Source organism: Ovis aries, chromosome 11, assembly GCF_016772045.2.
Source record: "Ovis aries strain OAR_USU_Benz2616 breed Rambouillet chromosome 11, ARS-UI_Ramb_v3.0, whole genome shotgun sequence".
Classification (NCBI taxonomy): domain Eukaryota; kingdom Metazoa; phylum Chordata; class Mammalia; order Artiodactyla; family Bovidae; genus Ovis; species Ovis aries.
The window spans coordinates 27,208,401-27,230,536 of NC_056064.1; the positions used below are offsets into that span (position 1 = coordinate 27,208,401).

Here is a 22,136-nt window from a genome sequence, read left to right on the forward strand (position 1 = left end):
GCCACTTCAAACTTCCCAGGGCCCCAGGGCTTGACGGGAACCCGTGACCTGTTACATTCCTACCCCTCCCCTCCCTTGGGTTGCGCGCGAAGTCTGATCAGGGATGCGGATGTCCAATGGAAAGGTGGACCCAAATCTCGCGAGAACTGGTGGCACGTAGCTACCGACTAGGCTTAGGAACGCTGTTTATTCGCTGGGCCTTGTGCCCCCTCCAGGGAGGAGGAATACACTGGAGCATTTTTCCGGTTCTGCATCCCAATCCCTGCGAACTTTGAAGCGGTCTCGGCTGCTCCGCGGGCCCAGCCCCTGGTAGTCGACGGGAAGAGGGCTGCCTGGCCGCGGCTGATGTCTGCCGCGCTTCCTCTGCAGTATGAAGACGCCGGAGGCTCCACCATTAGCTCCAGACTGCCTTCCTTCAGACCAGGCCCCAGCTCCAGCCTGTCTCTCTCATCAGGCTTCCCCGATGGATAAAAATACGGACCCTGAACTGATGCCGCCGCTACGCGATGGGGATGATCTGCCCCAGGTGTCCTCAGATCCCATGGCTGGCTTAGCTCTGTCCCAGGAGCTGGAGGAAGGGGTCCCAGCTTCTCTCTCCACTCCCCTGGAAACAGGGTTTGGTCCTCCTAGTGAGTTGAGCAGTCGAGTCGAGGAGAAAGAACTTTCTGAAAATGTGAGCCTTCCTGCAGAAGAAACAAACAGGCCAGAGTTGGGGCCCGGAGAAGACGTGGAAGGTGTGTCTGAAGAACTCAGTCCAGAGGATGAGGGATACACGTAAGTGGTGCTAGCAGTTGGCTCAGGAGTCTGAGGAGATTGGGAGAGTGAGGTAATCTCATAGGCCAGTCCTCAGCCCCATTTCTCCGGGCTCATTTCCACTTCGCTTTGGCGACCCAGGTTTGTTGTCTACCCCCCATCTTCCTTACAGCATTTGGAACTACAACTTCTCCCAGGTACCTCGGTTTCTCAGTGGTTCTTGGTCAGAGTTCATCACCCAACCTGAAAACTTCTTGAAAGGCTGTAAGTGGTAAGTAAGGATTATAGGGCAGCGAGAAAACCACGCCCAGTTATCTGGGAGAAGGATCTACCATGGTGTGAGAAGGATCTTCAGTTGCGTTTAGGGTTGTGTGTCTTCTCTCCTCAAAGTCCTAGGGGTGTTTACCTATCCTAGAGGTCAGCTCAGCCCTAGCCCTGCACTTGGAAAATCTAGGTCTGTCCAGCTTTCTAACTCTTTCATCCTCCTAGGGCCCCTGATGGTTCCTGCATCTTGACCAATAGTGCTGATAATATTCTGCGGATTTATAACCTGCCCCCAGAGCTGTACAATGAAGGGGAGCAACTGGAATATGCAGAAATGGTAAGGGCAGGGGCTAAGAGTTAAGTGCCGCTTCATCAGACATTGCACATTCAAGGCCTTCCTGTAGATGGAGAAAGAACAGTCCACATGTTTCCTGTTCTCAGGCAGGACACTTCTTCGCCATGAGTTTCCACAAGTAATATTTCTACCCTGAATTCTGAAGTCACTTAAAAAGATGTTTGTCCTTTAGTTAGGAATATGTGTTTCCTGTAAGAGTAGTGGCTTTCTCACTGTGGTTTTTAATTGACTTACAGAGTTGTGTTGAATGACCACCAGTAGTCACTTACTGTGTTTGGTATTGGGGTAAAGTGATGAATGAGGCAAAGAGCTGGTTTGCTTTTTTGTGTGGGAGACAGACAACAAATGTGTAAACCAATAAATAATGAAGTTCTTTATAGATAATAATAAGTCTGTGAAGGAAATAAATAAATGCTATGAAGGAAATAAACAACAAAGAGAGACTAACTAGAGGATGCCGCTTTATTTCTACCTATTTGTATTTTTGAATAGTGTCATTTTATTTAGGACTTCCCTGGTGGCTCAGATGGTAAAGCATCTGCCTACAATGCGGGAGACCCAGGTTCGATCCATTTTATTTACCTATTTATTTAAACTTTATTTATTTGGCTGTGCCAGATCTTAGTTGTGGCACGCAGGGTCTTTTAAATGTGGCGTGTTGGATCTAGTTTCCTGACCAGGGATTGAACCCAGGCCCCCTGCATTGGGAGCTCAGAGTTTTAGCCACTGGACCACTGGGGAAGTCCCGAGGATGCTGCTTTAGATTAAAAAAAAGGTCAGGGGAGGGGCTCTCTGAAGAAGGGGCATTTGAGCTGATATCTGAAGGATGACGAGATCAGTCATGTGAAGTTTTCCAAGAAAAGGCAAAAATGCTATTATACAAAGACCTAGAGTGGGAAAGAGCCTTGTGTGTTCAAGCAACAGAAAGCAAGCCAGTACGCTTGGACCAAGGCCAGTGAGGGGGAAAGCGTGGTGAAGATGGCAAGGTGTCTGGCAGCCACATCTTGTGAGTAGGGCATTTGGAGTGTTTTGAGGAAGCTGTGGGAGAGATTAAAAGAGAGGAGTGAAATGATGGCTGAAATCTAGAGAATGGATTGTAAGTGGGCAAGAGTGGAAATTCATCTGGATGTGTATCCCACAGTCCAGGTAAAAAATGATGTTGGCTTGTGCTGGTGTGGTGTCAGGAGAGATAGAGGTGGGTGGTTTTGAAGTATATTTCTTAGGACTTGGAAGTCAATTGGGTGGATAGGGATACAGTTTACTCAGAGGATATGAAGAAGTGTTGAGACAGAGGTAAGGATTTTTAGATACTTTAAATGTGAAATGTAAATCTAAGGAGGGACTTGGAGAAGGGTGCTGGGGATATACGTTGAAAGTGGGAGAGCATGTCGATGGTATCTTGGAATTGAGGATGGAGTCAATCTCAAGAGAGAGTGGAGATGGAGAAGAAGGCTCAAGCAGATGGAGCGCTACGGCGCATGGAGATGGGTACAGGAGAAGTTACAAAAGTGGAGGCCAAAATCACGTCTAATGATTCTGATCATGTCTAGCCCTGTTGAGAGTGAGGGCAGATTTAGAAAAGGACCGTAGAAAACGTTAATGACTTTAAGAAAAGCACTTTCAGAGAAATGTTGGAGGCAGAAGCCGATCGTGGGGGGATGGAAGAGAAAATTCTTTGAAAGTGTTGCCCTGTGAAAGGGAACTGAGAAATGGAATGGTGACCAGAGGGAATGTGGGGTTAAAGAAAGGTTAACAAGATGCTTCTGTGAGGTCAGGAATAGCCAGTAGAGAGGGAGGAATCGCTACTGTAAGAGAAGGCTGTGTGTGACAGAGTCTGTGCGTGACTGGGAGAAGACAGGATCCAGAGCACACTGAAGGGCTAGACTTTGACAGGCGCAGCATCCTTGCTCGCCGTGGGAAGAAAGGCAAAGGGTGTGTTCAGAGGCAGTTGTTAGGTCATGGGAAGATTTGGGTGTCTCAGTCTCTTGGCTTCTCAGGGAAGCATAACGGGAGGCTATCAGCTGAAGGGAGGGGGCTGTGGGGAGACAGCAGAAGGTGTGAAATGATCATTCCCCGGGGAGTAGAAAATCAAAACCACCAAGGAATGCTTGGTGTAGAGTAGCGTTGCTCTTTTCTTTTTTTTTTTTTCCCCACTCAGTTGTGTCTACTCAGTCTTTGGGACCCCATAGACTATACAGTCCATGGAATTCTCCAGGCCAGAATACTGGAGTGGGTAGCCTTTCCCTTCTCCAGGGGATCGTCCGAACCCAGGGATCGAACCCAGGTCTCCTGCATTGCAGGCGGATACTTTACCAGCTGAGCCACAAGGGAAGCCCAGCACTATTCTTCTTTGCTCAGTCCCCGCTAGAAATTTGTTATCCTTCATTGAAAGTGAGACCAGTTAGCATGGTTGCGCATCTTTCCTCAGTAAGTTGACTATAGTTTCTCTCTTGGTAAAATGAGAATGGTAATAATAGCACCCACTTCATAGAGCTGTGGTGAGAAGTAAAAGAATTAGGGTAAAGTGCTTAAAATAGTGCCTGGCATGTAGTCAGTGTTCAGTACACACTAGTAGTCCTTGGTGTTAGTTGAGTGCAAGCATGGTCTAGGAGGAATAGGAGATCTGGCTGGGGTTTGCCAGGAGAGAAAGACCAGGGGTGTTTCGAGAGTGTCTGCTGGGGTACCCCTGTCATGGTTGACCAGCATGTAAGGTGGATAAGGAAAAGGGTTGTAAATGGGTTTCTGATGAAGCTGAACAGTTATTGCGGTAGAAATTCAGGGAGCCGAATGGGTTGGATGGTCTTTTTTTTTTTTTCCCCAACCCAGGCCCTCCCTTGGCAGTGAAAGCATGGAGTCCTAACTACTAGACTGGTGGGGTGTCCCTGGATGGGTTGGAGATGATGGCCAGAGATTGTGGTGATGACTCAGTTGTGGGTGTGGGCAGCTGGTCCAGAGTGGAAGTGGTGGCCGTGGGTGCTGAGGAAGTCAAGGAATGGCAGAGGCCAGGATGTTGGGCATTTTTATTCATTCTTTCATTGACTGATTCATTCAACAAATATTCATTGAGCACAGTCTACATGCCATGCCTGTAGGTCAGTGGGAGTACAGGTCTTGTGAAAGAAAGGTGCCCTGTTCCAGGGATGGTCCTGAACGCTTACCTATCTTGCATCTCTGTGAGCTCGGAGACTGCAGACATGGGGGTTCTTTGTGCAAGCTGTAAGGCACACCTCACCCTGGTTCCTGGAACAGAAACCAATGGTGTCCAGAAACCAGGACCAGATGGACATGGTACAGCCTGAAAGAGTTCAGGAGCAGGGATAGTTAGAGGAGGCTGGAAATGTGAGAGATCGAACATTGATTGCACACACTTGTTTTAGAGGAATGAAAATGGTACAAAGGGGGAAAAGTCATTGTTTTCTACCACTGTACAAAATTCAGCCCTTTATGTTTTTATACATTCTTTCTAGTTGTTATTGTTCAGTCGCTCAGTCAATGTCCAACTCTTTTCAATCCCATGGACTGCAGCACGCCAGGCTTCCCTGTCCTTCACCATCTCCTGGAATTTGCTCAAACTCATGTCTATTGAGTTGGTGATGCCATCCAACCATCTCATCCTCTGTTGTCCCCTTTTCCTCCTGCCCTCAATCTTTCCCAGCATCAGGGTCTTTTCCAGTGAGTCAGCTCTTTGTATCAGGTGGCCACCATATTAAGAGCTTCAGCTTCAGCATCAGTCCTTCCAATAAATATTTAGGGTTGATTTCCCTTAGGATTGACTTGTTTGATCTCCTGACTGTTCAAGGGACTCTCAAGAGTCTTCTTCAACAGCACAGTTCGAAGGCCTTAGTTCTTTGGTGCTCAGCCTTTTTTATTGTCTAGCTTCTGCATCCATACATAACTACTGGAAAAACCATAGCTTTGACTACAGAAATCTTTGTAGGCAAAGTAATGTCTCTGGTTTTTAATACACTGTCTGGGTTTGTCTTTGGTTTTCTGTCATTGTCATTCTTCCTAAGCTCTGTCCAAATACTGAAGCCTTCTATGTGGTTGTAATACTATGGTAGATGGTTTTGTACACTATTACTTTTAACAGTCATATCATAAATGTTTTTTGTGGTCCTCCAGTCTTTGTGGTTATCATGCTTAATGGTTTATGATATTGCATTGAATGCTTACGATAGTTTTCTTTTTTTTTTAAAGGCTTAAAATGTATTTTAATAAGTTCATGTTGTGTTATTTCATTTCTCAGAAAAACTTCAAAGGTATTAGGGGCAAATCAAACATGGTACACCAATAAAAAATGCACAGCATAACTACCTAAGATAGGCAAAGCTAAGAGCTACCATCTGACATTCAGCATACAGCAACCCTGTTCTCAAGATTGTACTAGGCCTATCAAGAAAAGCTGTGAATGGCAATATCACAGACACAAAAGGGCCATTTCTGTGTTGTCCTTACCCAAGAAAAAGATGGAGACAAGTTTAACACAAGATTTTTTAAAGATACACTAAATGAAAATCTCTAAAAGAAAATGTCTTCCTTGGGACATGAAAGGGTAATATATGGGACATAACAGAACCGTATGTATGTTGTCTGTGACCTCTATGGACATGTGCCTGAATTCCTACCTGGGAGTGATTGGAACGGTGGGGCCACGGTCACTGGGGGATGTTTGGTTTTTGTGGTATATGTGGCAGGATCTCTGGGGTGAGATAGTGCACTAAGTCGTGTCTGACTCTTGCAACCCCATGGACTGTAGCCTGCCAGGCTCCTCTGTCTATGGGATTCTCCAGGCAAGAATACTGGAGTGGGTTGCCATTTCCTTCTCCAATGATAGTTTTCTTAACTCTTCCTCTGTTTTGGACTTTTGGATTGTTTTCAGGATTTTTTATATCATGAATTATTTTTCAGTGAACATCTCCATGTGTTTTGATGGAGATTCTTCAGAGAAACAGAGAAGTTTTATAAGAAATACCCTAGGTCGGAGAGTATCAGTATTTTTTTTATGTCTTGTAATACCAATAATCAATTTGTTTTCAAAAGCTTTTTATGCTGTTTATTCTTTTTATTATTATTACTGGTGTTGGCAGTATGAGTATACCAGTTCTATCACAACCTCACTTATTAGCTATTTTCTTTTTTAAGTCTGTATTTCATTTGTGGCATTATTGTTTCTGTTTCATGTTTTGGTGTTTTGGCCTTGAGGCATGGTATTTTCATTTTTAACGTCTGAAAGTTTGGTATGGAAATGGATAACATTTATTTAGGTGGGGAAAGTGGGGGACGGTTTGGGGGTATTTTTGTGCATCTGTGTACTGCTTCTTCTCAACACAGTTTCCCAACTCCTCTCCTCCTTTTTCTACCTTTTCACAGAGCTTTCTGGAACTCCTATTTCTATGTCCCCCCCTCTTCCCTGAATACTCTGCCTACCCTGTGGCTCTTGCCTGAGGCCTTCCCTTTCCTGTACCTTCTCTAGGGGAGACTGTGCAACCTCTGTGTCCTACATATCTCGGGTTGGGGAGGGGGTGTCCTCATTCTCAAATGCTATATCCAGACAATTGCTTTTCTGCTTTGTAAAAACTGTTCCTTTGTGGCTTAGGCTGTCTGATTCTCCCTGACTTGCTGAGTACCTTGGCACCTCAGCTCTCTTCTGCATGCCATGTCTTTGTACCATCTTGGTGACCTTAGGTATCCAAACGAGAAAGCAGGGTCTCATCCTTTAATCCCCCTCTCCTAACCCCCACATCCAATTAATTACCAAATCCCATCAAGTCCGCCTGATCTTTCTAATTTATCCAGTTCACTCTGTTTTAATTCAAGGTGCTATTATTTTGGGCCTTATGTTATTGGGACAGTCTTCTGTTTCCATTTGCCCATTAAAACATTTGACTGCTGATTGTGCTGATTCCTCAGTAGGTGTTGGGGAAGCAGTGGTAAGTAAGACAGACATGATTCCTGCCTTTTGCAGAGTGGAGACACAGAAGGCATTTGGAACGTGGTTCAGGAGGAGGCTTCCCATGGGGACAAGTATCTGAGAGACCCAAAGGATGGCTAGGATTTGACCAGGAAGAGTTGTTGGGGGAAATGAGGGAAGGCTGTTCCAGACTTGGAGTCTAGTGTGTGTGAAAGCCTGCAGCCCAGGAATGCAGTGAGTTGGCATCTTCTCAGAGCTGGGAATCAGGATGGTGGAGTGTGGAGATGTTACAGGAAAGAAGGCAGGGGTGAGGGATGAGCCTGGAGAGGTGGGTGTGGGGTAGATGCCTGGTAAGGGAAGTCTTCCTAGAAGATTGGGTTTTATACTGAGGGTTATGGAGAAGCATTGCAATGCTTTGAGCAGGAGAATGATGCGGTACATGAGTCCAGGGCCTCAGTGTGGCTGAAGAATGGAAAATTGAGTGGCAGGTTAGAGTATGGGGAGGAGGGAGGCCAGGGCTGGCAAGAAGGTAGTGGCTACACGTGGAATCAGAGGTAAGGAGACATGTTCAAGTGAACCTAGGAGGTGGAATTGGCAAGCTCTGGCCTTGGATTGGACCAGGAGAGGAAAGGGCATGAAGAGAGTAGTAGTCAGGGTGCTCAGACTTCAGCCTTGAGAACCGGGTGCAGAGCCCAGGAGGAGCAGCAGATTCAGAGGCAGCAGAGGCTGGGTCTGTCCCGGCTAAACTGAGTTGAGGAGCCTGTGCGATGCCCTAATGGAACTTTCCTCCAGGCAGTCAGATGCAAGGGTTAAGAGTGGAGATGTGGACCTGCAGTCACAGCTGGGTGACATCACCCCAAGGGCCAGCAAGTAAGGGACAAAGGACTCGTATCCTGCTGATGTGAAGATTTCCTTTAAGTCAGTAAGTCGAAGACAACAACCAAGGAGAAAACTGAGCAAAAACTATGAGAAGGTGCCCTTAGAAGGAAAAGTGCCTTTACTGGTAATGAGAGATGCCAGTTTATATTGTAATGAAATACCATTTCACAGCCTTCAAATTGAGAAAAATATGGGAGTCTGGCAACAGCAAGAGGAGGCAGAGCAATGGGTGCTCCTACATGCCGCTGCGGGGAGAATAAATTGGGATGAGCACTTTTGGAAAAAAAAAGTGACACGATCTCGTAGAGTTGGCAGAGCACATACTATGGAGCCCAGTGGTTTCCCTCAGTAGCAGAAACTGCAGAGAATCCCTCCCACATGTGTACCAGATTGTTAAAGTGCACTTGCCAGAAACTGGAAAAACATCAGTGACTGTCAATAGAGAACGATGCGTGAATGGAGTGCTGTGAAGCAGGGAAAATGCGTGAATTCAAGCTAAGTTTGTCACCATAAATCTCATAATCACGATGGGACGCATGTAGCGTGGTACCATTCATATTAAGTTTAAAGGCAAGCAAGACCATGCTATATATTGTCTTTCCTCTATGAATATATTCCTAAAGAAATATACAAGAATGATAAATTAAGGATAGTGTTTCCCTCTAAAGGAGGATTTCATTGGGAAGAGGTTTTTAACTGTTTGGTAAAACATTTTGTTTCTTAAGCTGAGTGGAGGCCTCACAGGGTTTGGTTTGGCTTTGTTTTAATACTTCTTTGCTTGTTTGAACTGGTCGATAACTTTTGTAAAGGATCCAATGGCACCTGGTAGGTGGCTTGGTGGGTATTTGCATCATTGGCTGGTTCTTTGTCTCTGGGTTGGGGTATTATTTGTTTCTCTAAGTGTTGACAAAGCAAAAGGATAAATCTGTATGGCATTTAGTGGCCCAAGTCTGATGTGAAAGTCTGAGCTAGCCTTGAATTGGAAGATCAAGATCTTGTTCTTGTATTTGCCTGATGTGCCTTCCCCTGCCTGGTTAAGTGCCCACAGAGCGTCTCCCGCTGCCATAAACCTGCTCCAGGTCCGAGTGGGCCTCCTTGTCCTACCAGTGACCCAGGCATCTCCTCATCTCTGTCTAGGCCCCTGTCCTTCGAATGGTGGAAGGCGACACCATCTATGACTACTGCTGGTATTCCCTGATGTCTTCAGCTCAGCCAGACACCTCCTAGTAAGTGATGTCTTTTGCCTGCTTTCCCTCCCCACCCCCATTTTAAGGGGACCCTCTGCTGAGAGACAGCCAGGGGCTGTGGGGGTCTCAGGAGGAGGGAAGCTTGCTTTGACCTTCAGATGTGAGCTGAGAGGGCTGGTCAGTTGGCTTCCTCCCCTTCCTTTGACAGCACCGGGGCCTCGGTGTCCATGTCTCTCTCAGCGTGGCCAGCAGCAGCAGGGAGAACCCAATTCACATCTGGGACGCCTTCACCGGAGAGCTCCGGGCTTCCTTTCGCTCCTACAATCACCTGGTAGGGACTCTCTGCCTAGCCCCAGGGCTTGCCCTGGCCTAGCTCTCCTTCCTGGAGAAGGAAGAGGCTGTGCGCCAGGCCTGTTTCCAGCCCTTCCCTTCCCCCAGGATGAGCTGACAGCAGCCCACTCGCTCTGCTTCTCCCCGGATGGCTCCCAGCTCTTCTGTGGCTTTAACCGGACTGTGCGTGTCTTCTCCACATCCCGGCCCGGCCGAGACTGCGAGGTCCGAACCACGTTTGGTAAGCAGTCTACACCTCCAAGGGAGGAGAGAAAGGGGCCCAGCCAAGAGCAGAGGGGCCCTGTGGTCATGTGCGGAGGTAGGGGGTTGAGGGGTTGTTACCCTCACAGCCCTGGGAGGTTGTACCCAGTAGATAGAGGAGAAAGCAGACTCACGGAGGGCATAAAACTTTCCCAAGATCAAACTCTAGTCAAGAGTTGGTTCACTCCTGAGCCCCTCCCCTGCTGGTACTTTACCTCTTGGTTCCCAAAGTTTTAGTTTTTCCAAGAAACTGGAGAAGCTGATTCCGTTTGCCTATAAGTCTTAGCTTTCTGACCCTTCCAAGGAAAAATTGAGGGGACTTCCCTGGCAGTCCAGGGGTTAAGACTGCACTTCCACTGCAGGGGGCACAGGTTTGATCCCAGTCAGGGAACTAAGATCCTGCATGTCTTGTGGTGCAGTCAAAGGAAAATACAAAAGCAGTAATTGAATGCTTATTAGGTATTGGGGTGGGGAAACAAATAAGATGGAATTTTTTTTAAAAAAGAAAAATTGAGATTTGAGAGGGAAGAAAGTGGGGCTTGCATCTTTCGGTCCTTTAAAGGGGATAGAAGGATTTAGGGAGCATCAGAAGTTTTCATCCTGCTGAAAACGAATGGGGTGTAGGGGACACTGAATCCAGCACCTGGGCTCTGGGACAGGAGACAGAGGTACACCTCTGATTAGCCTGGTTAATGCTGGGTACTCTTGCCCTCTCCCCCACGTTGTTCCTTCCCCTTCTAGCAAAAAGGCAGGGCCAGAGTGGCATCATTTCCTGCATAGCCTTCAGCCCAACCCAGCCCCTCTACGCCTGTGGCTCCTATGGCCGCTCCCTGGGCCTGTACACCTGGGAAGATGGCTCCCCTCTTGCCTTGTTGGGAGGACACCAAGGGGGCATCACGCACCTCTGCTTTCACCCCGATGGCAATCGCTTCTTCTCCGGAGCCCGCAAGGTGGGGATCATATTCTGAGGTTCCAAAACAAGTGGGTAGAAGGCAGGAGTGGGGATGTAGTCTGCTGTGTTGGGAGATGGGCATGGGGGAAAAAAGTCAACCCAGCTAAAGGAGTGCTTATAACCCTGGAGGGAAGCAGATGTGTCTTGGAGGCAGGAGTGGAGGGTGGATTCTAGGCTCCTGTTTTTTGTTCTCAGGATGCTGAGCTTCTGTGCTGGGATCTTCGGCAGCTTGGGCACCCACTGTGGTCCCTGAGCCGCGAGGTGACCACCAATCAGCGTATCTACTTTGATCTGGACCCGTGAGTGACTGGCACTCCTCTCTGCTGGGGCCTTGATGCCCCTGGGATGCCAGAGCCCAACTGCGGGATCCCAGCCCTTGACGGTGAAGGGTTCCTGCCCTGGGTGATGACTCCATGTCGGCAGGCCTCTCCTCTCTCCTCCAGGACCGGGCAGTTCCTCGTGAGCGGCAACACTAACGGGGCTGTCTCTGTGTGGGACACCGGCAGGGTGGGGCTTGAGAGCAAGCTGGAGCCAGTGCTGACTTTCCAGCCCCAGAAGGACTGCACCAATGGCGTGAGGTCACGAGTCAATTTTGCACATTTGGGGGCTCGGTTTGGGAGGGAGGTAAACCTGAGCGAGTGGGCATCCTGGCTCAGGGAGGTGACCAGTGCCACCCATCTCTCCCTATAGCCTGCACCCTAGCCTGCCTCTGCTGGCCACTGCCTCCGGGCAGCGTGTGTTTCCGGAGCCCACGGAGAGTGAGGATGAGGGGGAGGAGGAAGTGGACCTTCCTCTCCTCTCGATGCGCCACGTGCACCTGGAATGTCAGCTTCAGCTCTGGTGGTGTGGGGGAGGCCCAGACACCAGCATCTCAGATGCCCACCAGGAGGAGATGGGACAGGGAGGGACAGAGGGGGGTGGGGGTGAGTTTACATAAAAAGATTTTATATGATACTAAGTCTTTGTGTCTCTTTGGGGAGGCAGATGATGGAGATGAGGCAGGGAGGGGTACCAGTGGGCTCCGGAGTCCAGCAGCGGGGACTGGCATAATATTCCTGAAACCAGGGTTGAGAGGTGGGACTAGGCGGGAACCAATGGGGCTGCGAAGCTTGGTGTGAAGTCAAGCCAGTGGGGGGTGGGGCCTCATGCCATTGACTGGCGGGTTGCTAGGCAACTTGGTAAACTGAAGAGGGGAAACCTGTTTGAAATCTCACTCCCAAGGTGGGGGCGGCAGGGGTCAGGGTGAGTGTGGCTGAGCAGGAGTGGCAGGAGCTGTGTGTCAGACTGTTGGGTGTGACTGTGTTAGACTGTGCAGACGGTGACAGACGAGTCACCCGCTCTCTCCCGCTCGTCTCTATTTACCATCATTCGGCAGCAGAGGGACCGTTAGTCAGCTCTGGGGGAAGGAGAGCCAGAGGACCGCCTCCCCTCCCCTGGACTCCCCGAGAGGCAGGTGACTGAGTAGCCGGAGTCAAGGGCACACATGAAGGAGTAAAGGTGCCGAAAACCACAGACGTCACATTCTGTATTCCCGTTTGACGCAGGGCAAGGGCGAGTCTTTCAGCAGCTGTCACTCGTCTGGTTTCTCCATTTATCTGCTCTGTCTTTGGTTGGGGTGGTGGTTGTTATTTCAAGCAGTGGCTCCCCGCTTCCCCTCCACACACACCTTACCAGACACCGAGAAGGGGTCTCTGAAGAGAGACTGTCAGCAGAGGGTTTGATTGTGGACTCCCAGTCTGAGGGGAGAACGGGACGCCTGTGACGACTGGAGAGGAGTGAGGAATGTCACCTCTGCCCAGAGGTGCTGAAAGCCGGGGCTCTTACACCCAAAAAGGCAAAGCCTCCTCCCTTCCCCCAGGATAATTGGAAACAGCCCTTCCGGCTGAACGCGGGTTTGGGGTTGTAGGTTTTGCCTTTCCTCTCCAGACCCGTTTCTCCCCACAACCATCTAGGAAGGGCCCGCGTTTCCCCCCTAATCTCTTGCCTTTCATCAACGCCCAGGTAGCCGTAATGGGTCGGGGAGACTGTGACAAGGGACCCCGGGACTGGGAGTTCGGCAGCCTGGGTTTGGTTTCAGCTTCATCCCAGATTCTCGGTGTGACCTTGGGCAAGTCACAGGGCCTCCCCGAGCCTCAGTTTCTTCATCACTGCAATGGGGATCCTTCAGCTCTGCCCCTCCCACCTCACACAGGTAGTCTAGACGAACCACTCTGCTCGCTCCCGTAAAGTGCGGAGCCTTCAAGGTTATTATTATGCTCTCCAGACCTCCCAAGAGCAGCGGCGATGTTTTGGGATGGGGGAGGAGGAGGCTGCGGGAGGGAAAGGGGCTGGGTTCCTCGGGATGTAGAGGGCGAGAGAGCCTTTCTGGATTTGAGAGAGCGGAAGATTCCAGCCGTCCGGTCGATCCCAGGGCAGGAGGGGAGGTGGACAGAAACTAAGCCAGAGGCCGAGAGTGGCAGAGACAAAGGGGGCGTGAGAGACCGCGCAGGGGAGCAAGGCGGGGCGCAGGGTGAGACAGCTGGGCGGGCGGGAGGTGCGCGAGGTGAGGGGGGTGGGGGACGTGGGCTGCGATCCTGCCGCCCGCTCCGACTCGGGCTCCAGCTCCGGTTTTTCCCTCCGCCATCCTTTCCCCCTCCCCGCCTCTCCTTTAACTCCCCCCTCCTGGGCTCGGGACTGGTTTCCTCCCTTAGCCCGCTGCCCTCAATCCCAGCGAGGCTGGGGCTCCGGCTCGGCGCCCCATTCCCGCTCCCTCCCCTGGCGCCCCATGCCGCCCCCGCCCGGCCCCCGGCTCCCCCAGTCCCCTACTTAGGCCCGCTCGCCGATCCCGGGGTGCCGGCGCGTGGGCCGGGGGCATAGGGCGCCTGCAGACCGCCCCTGGAAGGGCTCCTGTGGGCTGAGCGCTCCGGAGCGGGGTCACAGGCGGAGCAGGAAGCGGGTCCGCGTGGGAGCTGGGGGCATCGGCCACCCGGGCGGCGGGGCAGAATAGCCCGGGCGGCCAAGGCAGTCACCCCCCGGGGGTGAGCGACTTTGGGGGAGTTGGTGCCCCGCCCCCCGGGCCTTGGCGGGGTCATGGGGGCCCCCCATTCTGGGCCGGGGGGCGTGCGAGTCGGGGCTCTGCTGCTGCTCGGGGTTTTGGGGCTGGTGTCTGGGCTCAGCCTGGAGCCTGTCTACTGGAATTCGGCAAACAAGAGGTGAGCGGCGCCGGGCTGGGGAGACCCCACACCTCCTGGGCAGGAAGCTTGGAAGCTTTGGGGACTTTGAGGGGCTGGGTTCTCTGAGCTGGGAGGAGGCTGGAGGAAGGGTGCTGGTGTGTGCATGTGAGCTGATGGGTAACCAGACAGAGGTGATCTTGGGAGCCAGAATCGCGAGTGGCACACAGAGCTGGATGTGGGTGGTGATAGCCATGTGTCAAGAGTTTGAGAGACCCCCAAGGGGCAAGGATTTGGAAGTTCCTGGGTAACCCGGGGGGCCGGGGAGCGGTTATTTGGGTTTGTGGGAGACTTGAGTGGTGTCAGGGGCTGGGCTTAGAGGGAGCCTGGTTAATGTCAGCTCTCAGGAGAGCAGCTGAGTAGGTGCTGCTGAGGCGCTGAGAGGAAAGGGGGGTGCCTCCTTCCCCAGAAGGGACTCAGTGGTGGAGATGCGAGGGGAGGGGCTCAGGTTGGGGTTTCAGGGACAACTCGCCCATGCCTGTTTGACTCTTCTTCACTCATCCGTCTCCCCACTCATGCCCACAGAGGGTCAGTGAGCCCCTGGTGGAACAATCTCCCAAGCAGAAGATTTTACTCCCTTCCTGGCTTGGGGATTTCTCACTGGAAGAAGTCTGGAGCCCCTTAAAGCCCCCATGTTCTCTCTTACATCTGGAGTCTTAGGGACTTGGTTGCCCCTTCCCCCATCTCTGCTGCAACCTCTTCCATCAGACCTCTGTCCCATGGCATACTTCCTTTGCTCTGAAGAAAGGCCAGGGGTCAGATGAAACTTCAAGCCACACAGAGTAGGACAGAACCCTTGGGAGGTCCTCCAGATCCCTTGACTCCATGCAGATCCCATTCCCCATGAACAAAAGAATTCTTGGTCTTGAAAACTTCCTACTTACCTGGGGAGGCTGTATGAGGCCGTGGGAAGAGGTCATGCTTTGGAGCTCAAAACCTTCTAAGTCTTAATCCTAGCACTGTGGCTTTGGCCGTGTGGCCTTGGGCAAGTCACTTAACCTTTCCAAGTTTGTATCCTCAGTCCTTACAGCCTTTATGAAGATTAGAGGTAAGGTATTTGAACACATTATAAGCTCATTGAAGAAGAACAAGGGTCATTGTTCTTTGGCCTCTGTCACATTTCCCTGGCCTGGCCACCTCCCTCGCCTTTCTCTTGGGGTCTAATCTCAAATATCTTTTCCTCTCTCAGTCTCCTACCCATCAGCTCCCACATGCAGCTGAAATATCAACTGCAGTGTGAGGATATGTTAGGCTTATTCTGATAGAGTTGAGAAAAGGGAGTTAGAGTGTTCTGGGGGCTCTTTGGGATGTTGGATGGGAGGGAGTCTGGGAAGATACCAGCAGCAGTCCCCTGTGACCAAGTTCAGAGACCCTCTCTGCCGTTCATGCACAGGGAGGGGCCGCAGTTGTTGGCAGGTTAGGCTAGTGGCCACTGGGGCCAAGGGAGACATGGGCTTGTGTCAACTGTGGGTAGAATAGTCAGCTCTTTCCATTCCAAAGCAATAGGTCACTTTCCCTAGGAAGTGCGGGATCTGGGGGAAGATGGGTGCTGAGCAGGGTAAAGTCTGGGGCAGCTGGCCCACAGACCCTGGTTCCCGTTAGCCCCATTTAGGGCCATTGCCAGGTTTGCCTCCTGTCACATTGCCTGGCCAACTTGGGTCACTGGATCACCCTCCACACTCTTCTCCCATCCTGCCCCCTCTGCCCTGAAATCCCTGAAATTCAGTGGTGGCCTGGGGGAGGGGAGGCTCTGCCCCCATCGTTGACTGCCATGGAATAGTGAAATCACCTGGGAGGGTGGGCTGTGTGGTTCCAGAGAGGCCAGCTCCTTGGTAACTGGCATCCTGTTGCCATGGCAACAGGACTGGTGATGGAGCGAGAGATGGCAGTGTGCATGTGGTGAGGGCGGGCTGAAGAGTGCATTTGGGCACACCAAGGGGCAGGAGACCTCTGAGCCGGGCCTCCTGCTGCTTCCCCACGTGAGCTTCCAGAGCCCTTAGTGCCCGCACTGTCAGAACAGACTCCCCACTCAGACAAAGGCTGTCCTGCAGGGGTGAGGGGTGAGAAAGGCAAAGCTTGGGGACCAGACCTCTGACACCTCTCATCCTTGTTCACCTCACCCTCCTCCCCACAGGTTCCAGGCAGAGGGTGGTTACGTTCTCTACCCTCAGATCGGGGACCGGCTAGATCTGCTCTGCCCCCGGGCCCGCCCTCCGGGTCCCCACTCCTCTCCTAATTACGAGTTCTACAAGCTGTACCTGGTAGGGGGTGCCCAGGGCCGGCGCTGCGAGGCACCCCCTGCCCCAAACCTCCTCCTCACTTGTGACCGGCCAGATCTGGATCTCCGCTTCACCATCAAGTTCCAGGAGTATAGCCCTAACCTCTGGGGCCACGAGTTCCGCTCACACCACGATTACTACATAATTGGTACTGCTGGGCAGAGGGCAGGGTCTAGTGGGAAGGTACCCCTGGGATTGAGGGCAGATAAGGGAAGGGACCCTTGGAGCCACCTCGGATGGTGTTGGGGCCAGGAGCGGAGATGGAATAGGGATAGCTCTGAGTGCCAACTTCTCCCTCTGGTTCTCTTCCAGCCACGTCGGATGGAACCCGGGAAGGCCTGGAGAGCTTGCAGGGAGGTGTGTGCCTCACCAGAGGCATGAAGGTGCTTCTCCGAGTGGGACAAAGTAAGCGGGGCTGGGGCACACCTGCTAAGGGCTGGAGGAGGCTGGGGCAGTATCTTCATGGTCAGGGGGCTGCTGTCTCAGCCCCTCTCTCAGGTCTTCCCCATCTCCAGGTCCCCGAGGAGGGGCTGCCCCCCGAAAACCTGTGTCTGAAATGCCCATGGAAAGAGACCGAGGGGCAGCCCACAGCCTGGAGCCTGGGAAAGAGAGCACTGCAGGTAGGAACCACGGGTCCAGCCTCCTGCCTTCCCTCGTCCTCTGCTCTCGGACCCTAGCTGCCCTGCTGCCACCTTCTCCCTCCCTCTGCAGTTTTGGGGGCAATGATACAGGAAAGAGGAGAAGAGAGGATGGGAGGGTGGGATGGGAATGGAAGCCAAATGAGGAAAAGACTCAATTAGAACTAATTAGCCAAGTCAGTGCTTCAATCAGCACTGTCAGAGAAGGGGGGAGGACTGCCTGGCACGGGTTGAAGGGCTGGACACACCTGGATTCGGAATGGGGCTTGGCGGGGAGGGGAAGGGCTTGGGGTCCCCAAAGGGCCTGAGCACTACTGGGGAAGCCCATGGGAACCCCCAAGGCTGGGTGTCCAGATGCCCAGGTGGCTCCTTCAGCCCCTCCCCCTCTTTCCTCCTTCACCCCTTCCCTGCCAGGTGACCCCACCAGCAATGCAACCTCCCGGGGTGCTGAAGGCCCCCTGCCCCCTCCCAGCATGCCCGCAGTGGCCGGGGCAGCAGGGGGGCTGGCGCTGCTCTTGCTGGGCGTGGCAGGGGCTGGGGGTGCCATGTGTTGGCGGAGACGGCGGGCCAAGCCTTCGGAGAGTCGCCACCCTGGTCCTGGCTCCTTCGGGAGGGGAGGGTCCCTGGGCCTGGGGGGTGGAGGCGGGATGGGACCTAGAGAGACTGAGCCTGGGGAGCTAGGCATAGCTCTGCGGGGTGGTGGGGCTGCAGACCCCCCCTTCTGTCCCCACTATGAGAAGGTGAGTGGTGACTATGGGCATCCTGTGTACATCGTGCAGGATGGGCCCCCCCAGAGCCCCCCAAACATCTACTACAAGGTATGAGGGCTCCTCCGACCTGGCTCTCCTGGATCCAGCCCTTTGTGGGGTGCTCCTCCAATTTAATTCATGGTTTGAGGGACACCTCTAGCATCTCCTTGGCCCCCTTTACCCCATCAGCTCCTCTGCTCCTCCTGGCTCTTGCCTCTCCTCCACTTTTAGGATTCCCTGAGACATCCACCCAACTATCGCCTGCCCTCTGGTTGGCTGTGTGTACCCTTCTGTCTCTGTGTTTCTGGGTCCTATTCCCCTGGGGAGGGGCCAGAGATTCAGCCTCCTCCTCTAATCATGACCCAGAGATCCTTGTTCCCCTCACCCACTGAGAGCTTGGGGTGGGAACAGTCTGTCTTTTGGTTGGTACTTCTCCTCTTTCTGCCTCTCACTGTTTTTCTCTTCTCCCTCTCTTTTATTTTCTTTCTCTCTCCTCTGTCTCTAGGTCTGTTCCTCTTCCCTAGCATCCTCCTCCCTGTATCTCCTTTTACTTACCCTCTTGGCTTCTTATCCTGTGCCCCTCCCATCTCCAGGGTTGGGGCATCAAGGCATTTCTCCTCTCAGCTCCCTCTTCTGACTTCTCTTACCAACCGCTCCCCTTAGTCTGCCAAAAATGGGGGCCTTATGGGGAAGGCTCTGGCATTCCACCCCAGCTCAGGGCATGGGCAGCAGGACTCCTCCTCTGCCCTGCCCCAGGCCTCTACATACGTACTCCAGCCATTTGGGGTGGTTGGGTCAAGACAGCCACCATGAGAAGAAATATGCTGTTTTGTCCAGTGGCCAATAGCAAGCTATGAATCAGTCGGGACACTTAATGGACTTGGTCTGATGCTGAATGGGCCACTTGGGACAGGAAGTGACTTGCTCCAGACAAGAAGTGACCAGGCCTGGACAGAAGTGGCCTGGGAAGTGGCAGAAGCAGTGCAGCAGGAACTGGAAGTGCCTTCATCCAGGACAGGAAGTAGCACTTCTGAAATAGGAAGTGATCTGGCTGGAACCGGAAGTGGCTTAGTCTGGGGGGTGGGGGGATGTGGATGGTTCATACTCTGTGGAGAAGGGAGGGGGGGCAGGAAGAACTTCCCATTTCAGGAGGAAGCTGGAACTTAACTCTAAAGATCAAGTGGACTGAGGAGGGTCTTCCTAGTATTCAGTGGCTCGTGCCAGGATCCCTCTTCCCCTGTTCTCTGTGCTGCTTTTAGGACAGCTAAGGTTACTGCCATCTGCTGTGGCAGGCTCAATTTGTCTTGTTTTTTCCTTTCCATATCCCAATATAGTCCCTGTTACCCAACAGGGTGACCCCAAGAACCCATGTGTTGTCCCCAGTAACCCAGATGGCTGTCTTGTTTATCATATCCTCCATATCCTACTGCCTTCAAACTCAACACAGCTCCCTTCTTAGTGACCAAAATGGTGGCCTACTGACTGGTTTAGCTGATGGTGGTCCTTAGCAACAGCCACTCTTTTCATAGTGACCAGCTGATACCTCTTCCAGCCCTCTAGCGCACAATTAATTGGATGTTGCCTCAGTTTCCTCCCAGCTCATTTCCATTAGATCAGAGCTGCCCTTGGGCACCACATCAGCCACCTCACTCACCAGCCAAATGGTTGCTTTGTCCACCAGAAGTCATCTCTCTGGTGCTGTAGTTCCCAGCTCCTTCCTGATTTTTCTAATCACTCCTTCCAGAGAACAGGAAGTTGATATTGCCATGGGGGAGGTGGCGGTATATGGCCATCACCTCAATAGTTTTACTGTAAAAGGGAAATTTGAACAACAAAAACCAAAAAAAAAAAAAAAAGAATAAAAAACTTGAAAAGTTGACAAGAAGGCTGGAAAATGTTTGGACATGAATTGGGATGGGGAACTGGTGGTTAGAATGACTTTCCAGCTGAGGGTTGGATTGCATGAAACCAAGGAGTAGGGAGAGGGTTTGGTGGGATCACTGAGGTGGATAATGCATGATGTGCTGGGGGAAGGGGATGGGATGGGTAAGGAGGTGAGTGAGATGGCTGAGGAAGGCAGCCACTTCCAATGGAGGGAGAGAAAAACCCAGGTGGGAATGGGAGTTGCCAATATATCCTATTGGGGATGTCCGAATATACATTCACACATGGGGGAAAGCCTAAGTTTCTATTGTTAAACCAAAGTACCAGACTCAAAGCAAGTCTCAGAAACAAAGTGGAAAAAACATGTTCACGTGTTCAGTTTATACTCTCCTACCCTGACCCAAGGCACTTGTATGTCCAGAAGACTCAGGGACCCAGGCATCAAGCTGCCTATCCCCTGGCTTCCTGTGTACCCATAACCCAGGCTCTTCTCCCCATAAAACTTGGGTGCCCAGCCCCCTAGACTCAGCCCCATTCTCCAGTCACAAAAGCAGCCGTCAGGAGCATTGCTGGAGCCAGTCGGCAGGGGTCACAACCTCTGCCCTGCCCGCCCCTCCCTGACTTTAGGTCCCCTCCCACTGTCTCCCATCTGCCTGGAGGTCAAGGGGTCCTCCTGGCCCGCCTCTATCCGGTGAGACCCCTGCCCCTCCCCCTGTCTGAGCAAGATGCCTGGGTCCCAAGAGGTGCAGGTGCTATAGGAGGGGAGTTGAAAACTGGAAGGCCAGGTGCTGGGCTGTCTGGAATCTACTCCTGCCTTCTAAGCCTGCACTGGAGCTTGCCTGAGGTGGGGAGGCTGGAGGCGGGTGTGGAAGGGCTGGTCCCTGCCCCTTAGTGGGGGTTGGTTGTCATGGCAACATCCCCTTCTCCACACAATGGGAAGCCCCCCTCAGCCTCCCGCGTGGATGGAGCCGACAGCCCCATCGCTGGCTATCAGCCTCAGGGACTTGGCAACCGTCACTATGGCAACCCAGAGCCCAGCAACAGGGCCCGGTGAACGAGGGAGGGGTCCATGACTGGGGCAGGGCTGTGTGTGAGAGGGGGCAAGAGAGCCAAGGAAGACTCCCCCTACACATATATCCAGAGAAACAGGTGGAGAGAAGAGAGGGAGAGCAGTGGAGATAAACAGTCTTCGTGACAGACAAACATCTCACCAAAGCAGCCGAGACATCATAACATGCTGAGAGACAGGAAGACACCTGGGGACAGATGCACAGCTGGGGAGAGGAACAGCGCATTCTGCAGTCCCTGCAATACCCTGGGATACACCCCCTCAGAGCACCGGCATCTATGGACTCTCCCTCCTGCAACACTGACAACACAAGACCTACCGCCTTCCACATGTGTGGTGACTCGTGTATGTTTTGAGCTATGATATTTGAAAGCTCAGGTGACCATACAGAACAACACATGCCATCCTATTTGCTTTCTAGGTACAAATACACAAACACACTCCCAGGATAACAGCCATAACAGAAAGAAGAGGGGCAGGAAAACATTCATTTATTCATTCATTCGCTCAGCATCATATTAAATGTCTACTTGGTTCCAGGTACTATATCAGGCACTAATAGTATGAGGTGAATAAGGCAGTCTCTGCTTTCATAAAGTTCACATTTTGGTGGGACAACATAATAAAATTTCTGGTAGTGATAAGTGATATAAACAAAACAGCAAGGGGATGCAGAGGGTGGAGGGTATCAGGGAGACGCTTCAGGTTAGGAAAGTCTCTCTGAAGAGGGACATTTGCTCAAGACCTTGAATAATGAGGAGTAAGGAAGGCAGGCAAGGAAGGCAGGCAGGCTTCCCAAGTGGCGCTAGTGGCAAAGAACCCACCTGCCAATGCAGGAGATATGGGTTTGATCCCTGGTTCAGGAAGATCCCCTGGAAGAGGGCATGGCAACCCAGTCCAGTATTCATGCCTGGAGAATCCCATGGACAGAGGAGACTGGTGGGCTACAGTCCATAGTGTCGCAAAGAGTCTGACACAACTGAAGCAACTTAGCATGCACATAAGGAAGGCAGACACTATGGGAAGGGCAGAGCAGAAAGAGGGAACAGAAGTGCAAAGCACAGAGGGGAAATCTAGGCGGGCTTGGAAATAGCAAGGAATACATCACAGCCACACACATGTTCTAGTTGTGTCCTGTCCTTCCCCAGCCTCAGCCTGCAGGGCAGCAAATGACTAAGGAAGAATCCACATTTAGGAAGCTGAGCTAACCTGGTCTTCTATGTTGTCCCCTTTGTTTCTTGTGCAGATGTGAGTTGTGTTTTCCTCAACTAAATTGTATACTCTGGGAGGGCAGGGATGATGCCCTGAGATTTTGGGCTGCTAGGACAGAGTTCAAAGCAGGCAGGCAGAGTGGAAGTAAAGGATCTGAGAGAGCTGGGGACCACAGAAGGTAAAGCCCTCACCCAGCATAGGATG

General features: G+C 52.0%; 2 protein-coding genes across 3 annotated transcripts; both read left to right on the plus strand.

The window, feature by feature from the left end:
• Positions 1–184: 184 nt before the first annotated feature.
• Positions 185–11,844, plus strand: WRAP53 (WD repeat containing antisense to TP53). 2 transcript variants are annotated; one of them, XM_004012671.6, is made up of 10 exons: positions 185–774; positions 926–1,024; positions 1,243–1,354; positions 9,300–9,388; positions 9,590–9,680; positions 9,788–9,920; positions 10,682–10,890; positions 11,088–11,191; positions 11,336–11,470; positions 11,583–11,844. In XM_004012671.6, the coding sequence occupies exons 1-10, from the start codon at positions 371–373 to the stop codon at positions 11,827–11,829; spliced, it is 1,623 nt and encodes a 540-aa protein (XP_004012720.4). In that variant the 5' UTR covers positions 185–370; the 3' UTR covers positions 11,830–11,844. The 2 variants fall into 2 exon arrangements, with proteins under 2 accessions (XP_004012720.4, XP_042112568.1); XM_042256634.2 differs by lacking the exon at positions 926–1,024.
• A 1,750-nt stretch (positions 11,845–13,594) lies between these two features.
• EFNB3 (ephrin B3) lies at positions 13,595–19,652 on the plus strand. The gene is made up of 5 exons (XM_004012672.6): positions 13,595–14,083; positions 16,236–16,528; positions 16,693–16,785; positions 16,896–17,000; positions 17,433–19,652. Exons 1-5 carry the CDS (start codon positions 13,962–13,964, stop codon positions 17,840–17,842), a joined length of 1,023 nt encoding a protein of 340 aa, XP_004012721.1. The 5' UTR covers positions 13,595–13,961; the 3' UTR covers positions 17,843–19,652.
• The last annotated feature ends 2,484 nt before the right edge of the window (positions 19,653–22,136 follow it).

What these genes read in the sequence shown, in the direction of transcription:
- EFNB3 (XM_004012672.6), top strand. Translation starts at nt 13,962, where the DNA reads ATGGGGGCCCCCCATTCTGGGCCGGGGGGCGTGCGAGTCGGGGCTCTG. An exon ending in TGGAATTCGGCAAACAAGAG is followed by an intron (nt 14,084 to 16,235) that starts GTGAGCGGCGCC and finishes TCCTCCCCACAG; the next exon opens with GTTCCAGGCAGAGGGTGGTT. An exon ending in CCACGATTACTACATAATTG is followed by an intron (nt 16,529 to 16,692) that starts GTACTGCTGGGC and finishes GTTCTCTTCCAG; the next exon opens with CCACGTCGGATGGAACCCGG.
- WRAP53 (XM_004012671.6), top strand. Translation starts at nt 371, where the DNA reads ATGAAGACGCCGGAGGCTCCACCATTAGCTCCAGACTGCCTTCCTTCA. An exon ending in TCTTCTCCGGAGCCCGCAAG is followed by an intron (nt 10,891 to 11,087) that starts GTGGGGATCATA and finishes TTTTGTTCTCAG; the next exon opens with GATGCTGAGCTTCTGTGCTG. An exon ending in GACTGCACCAATGGCGTGAG is followed by an intron (nt 11,471 to 11,582) that starts GTCACGAGTCAA and finishes CTCTCCCTATAG; the next exon opens with CCTGCACCCTAGCCTGCCTC.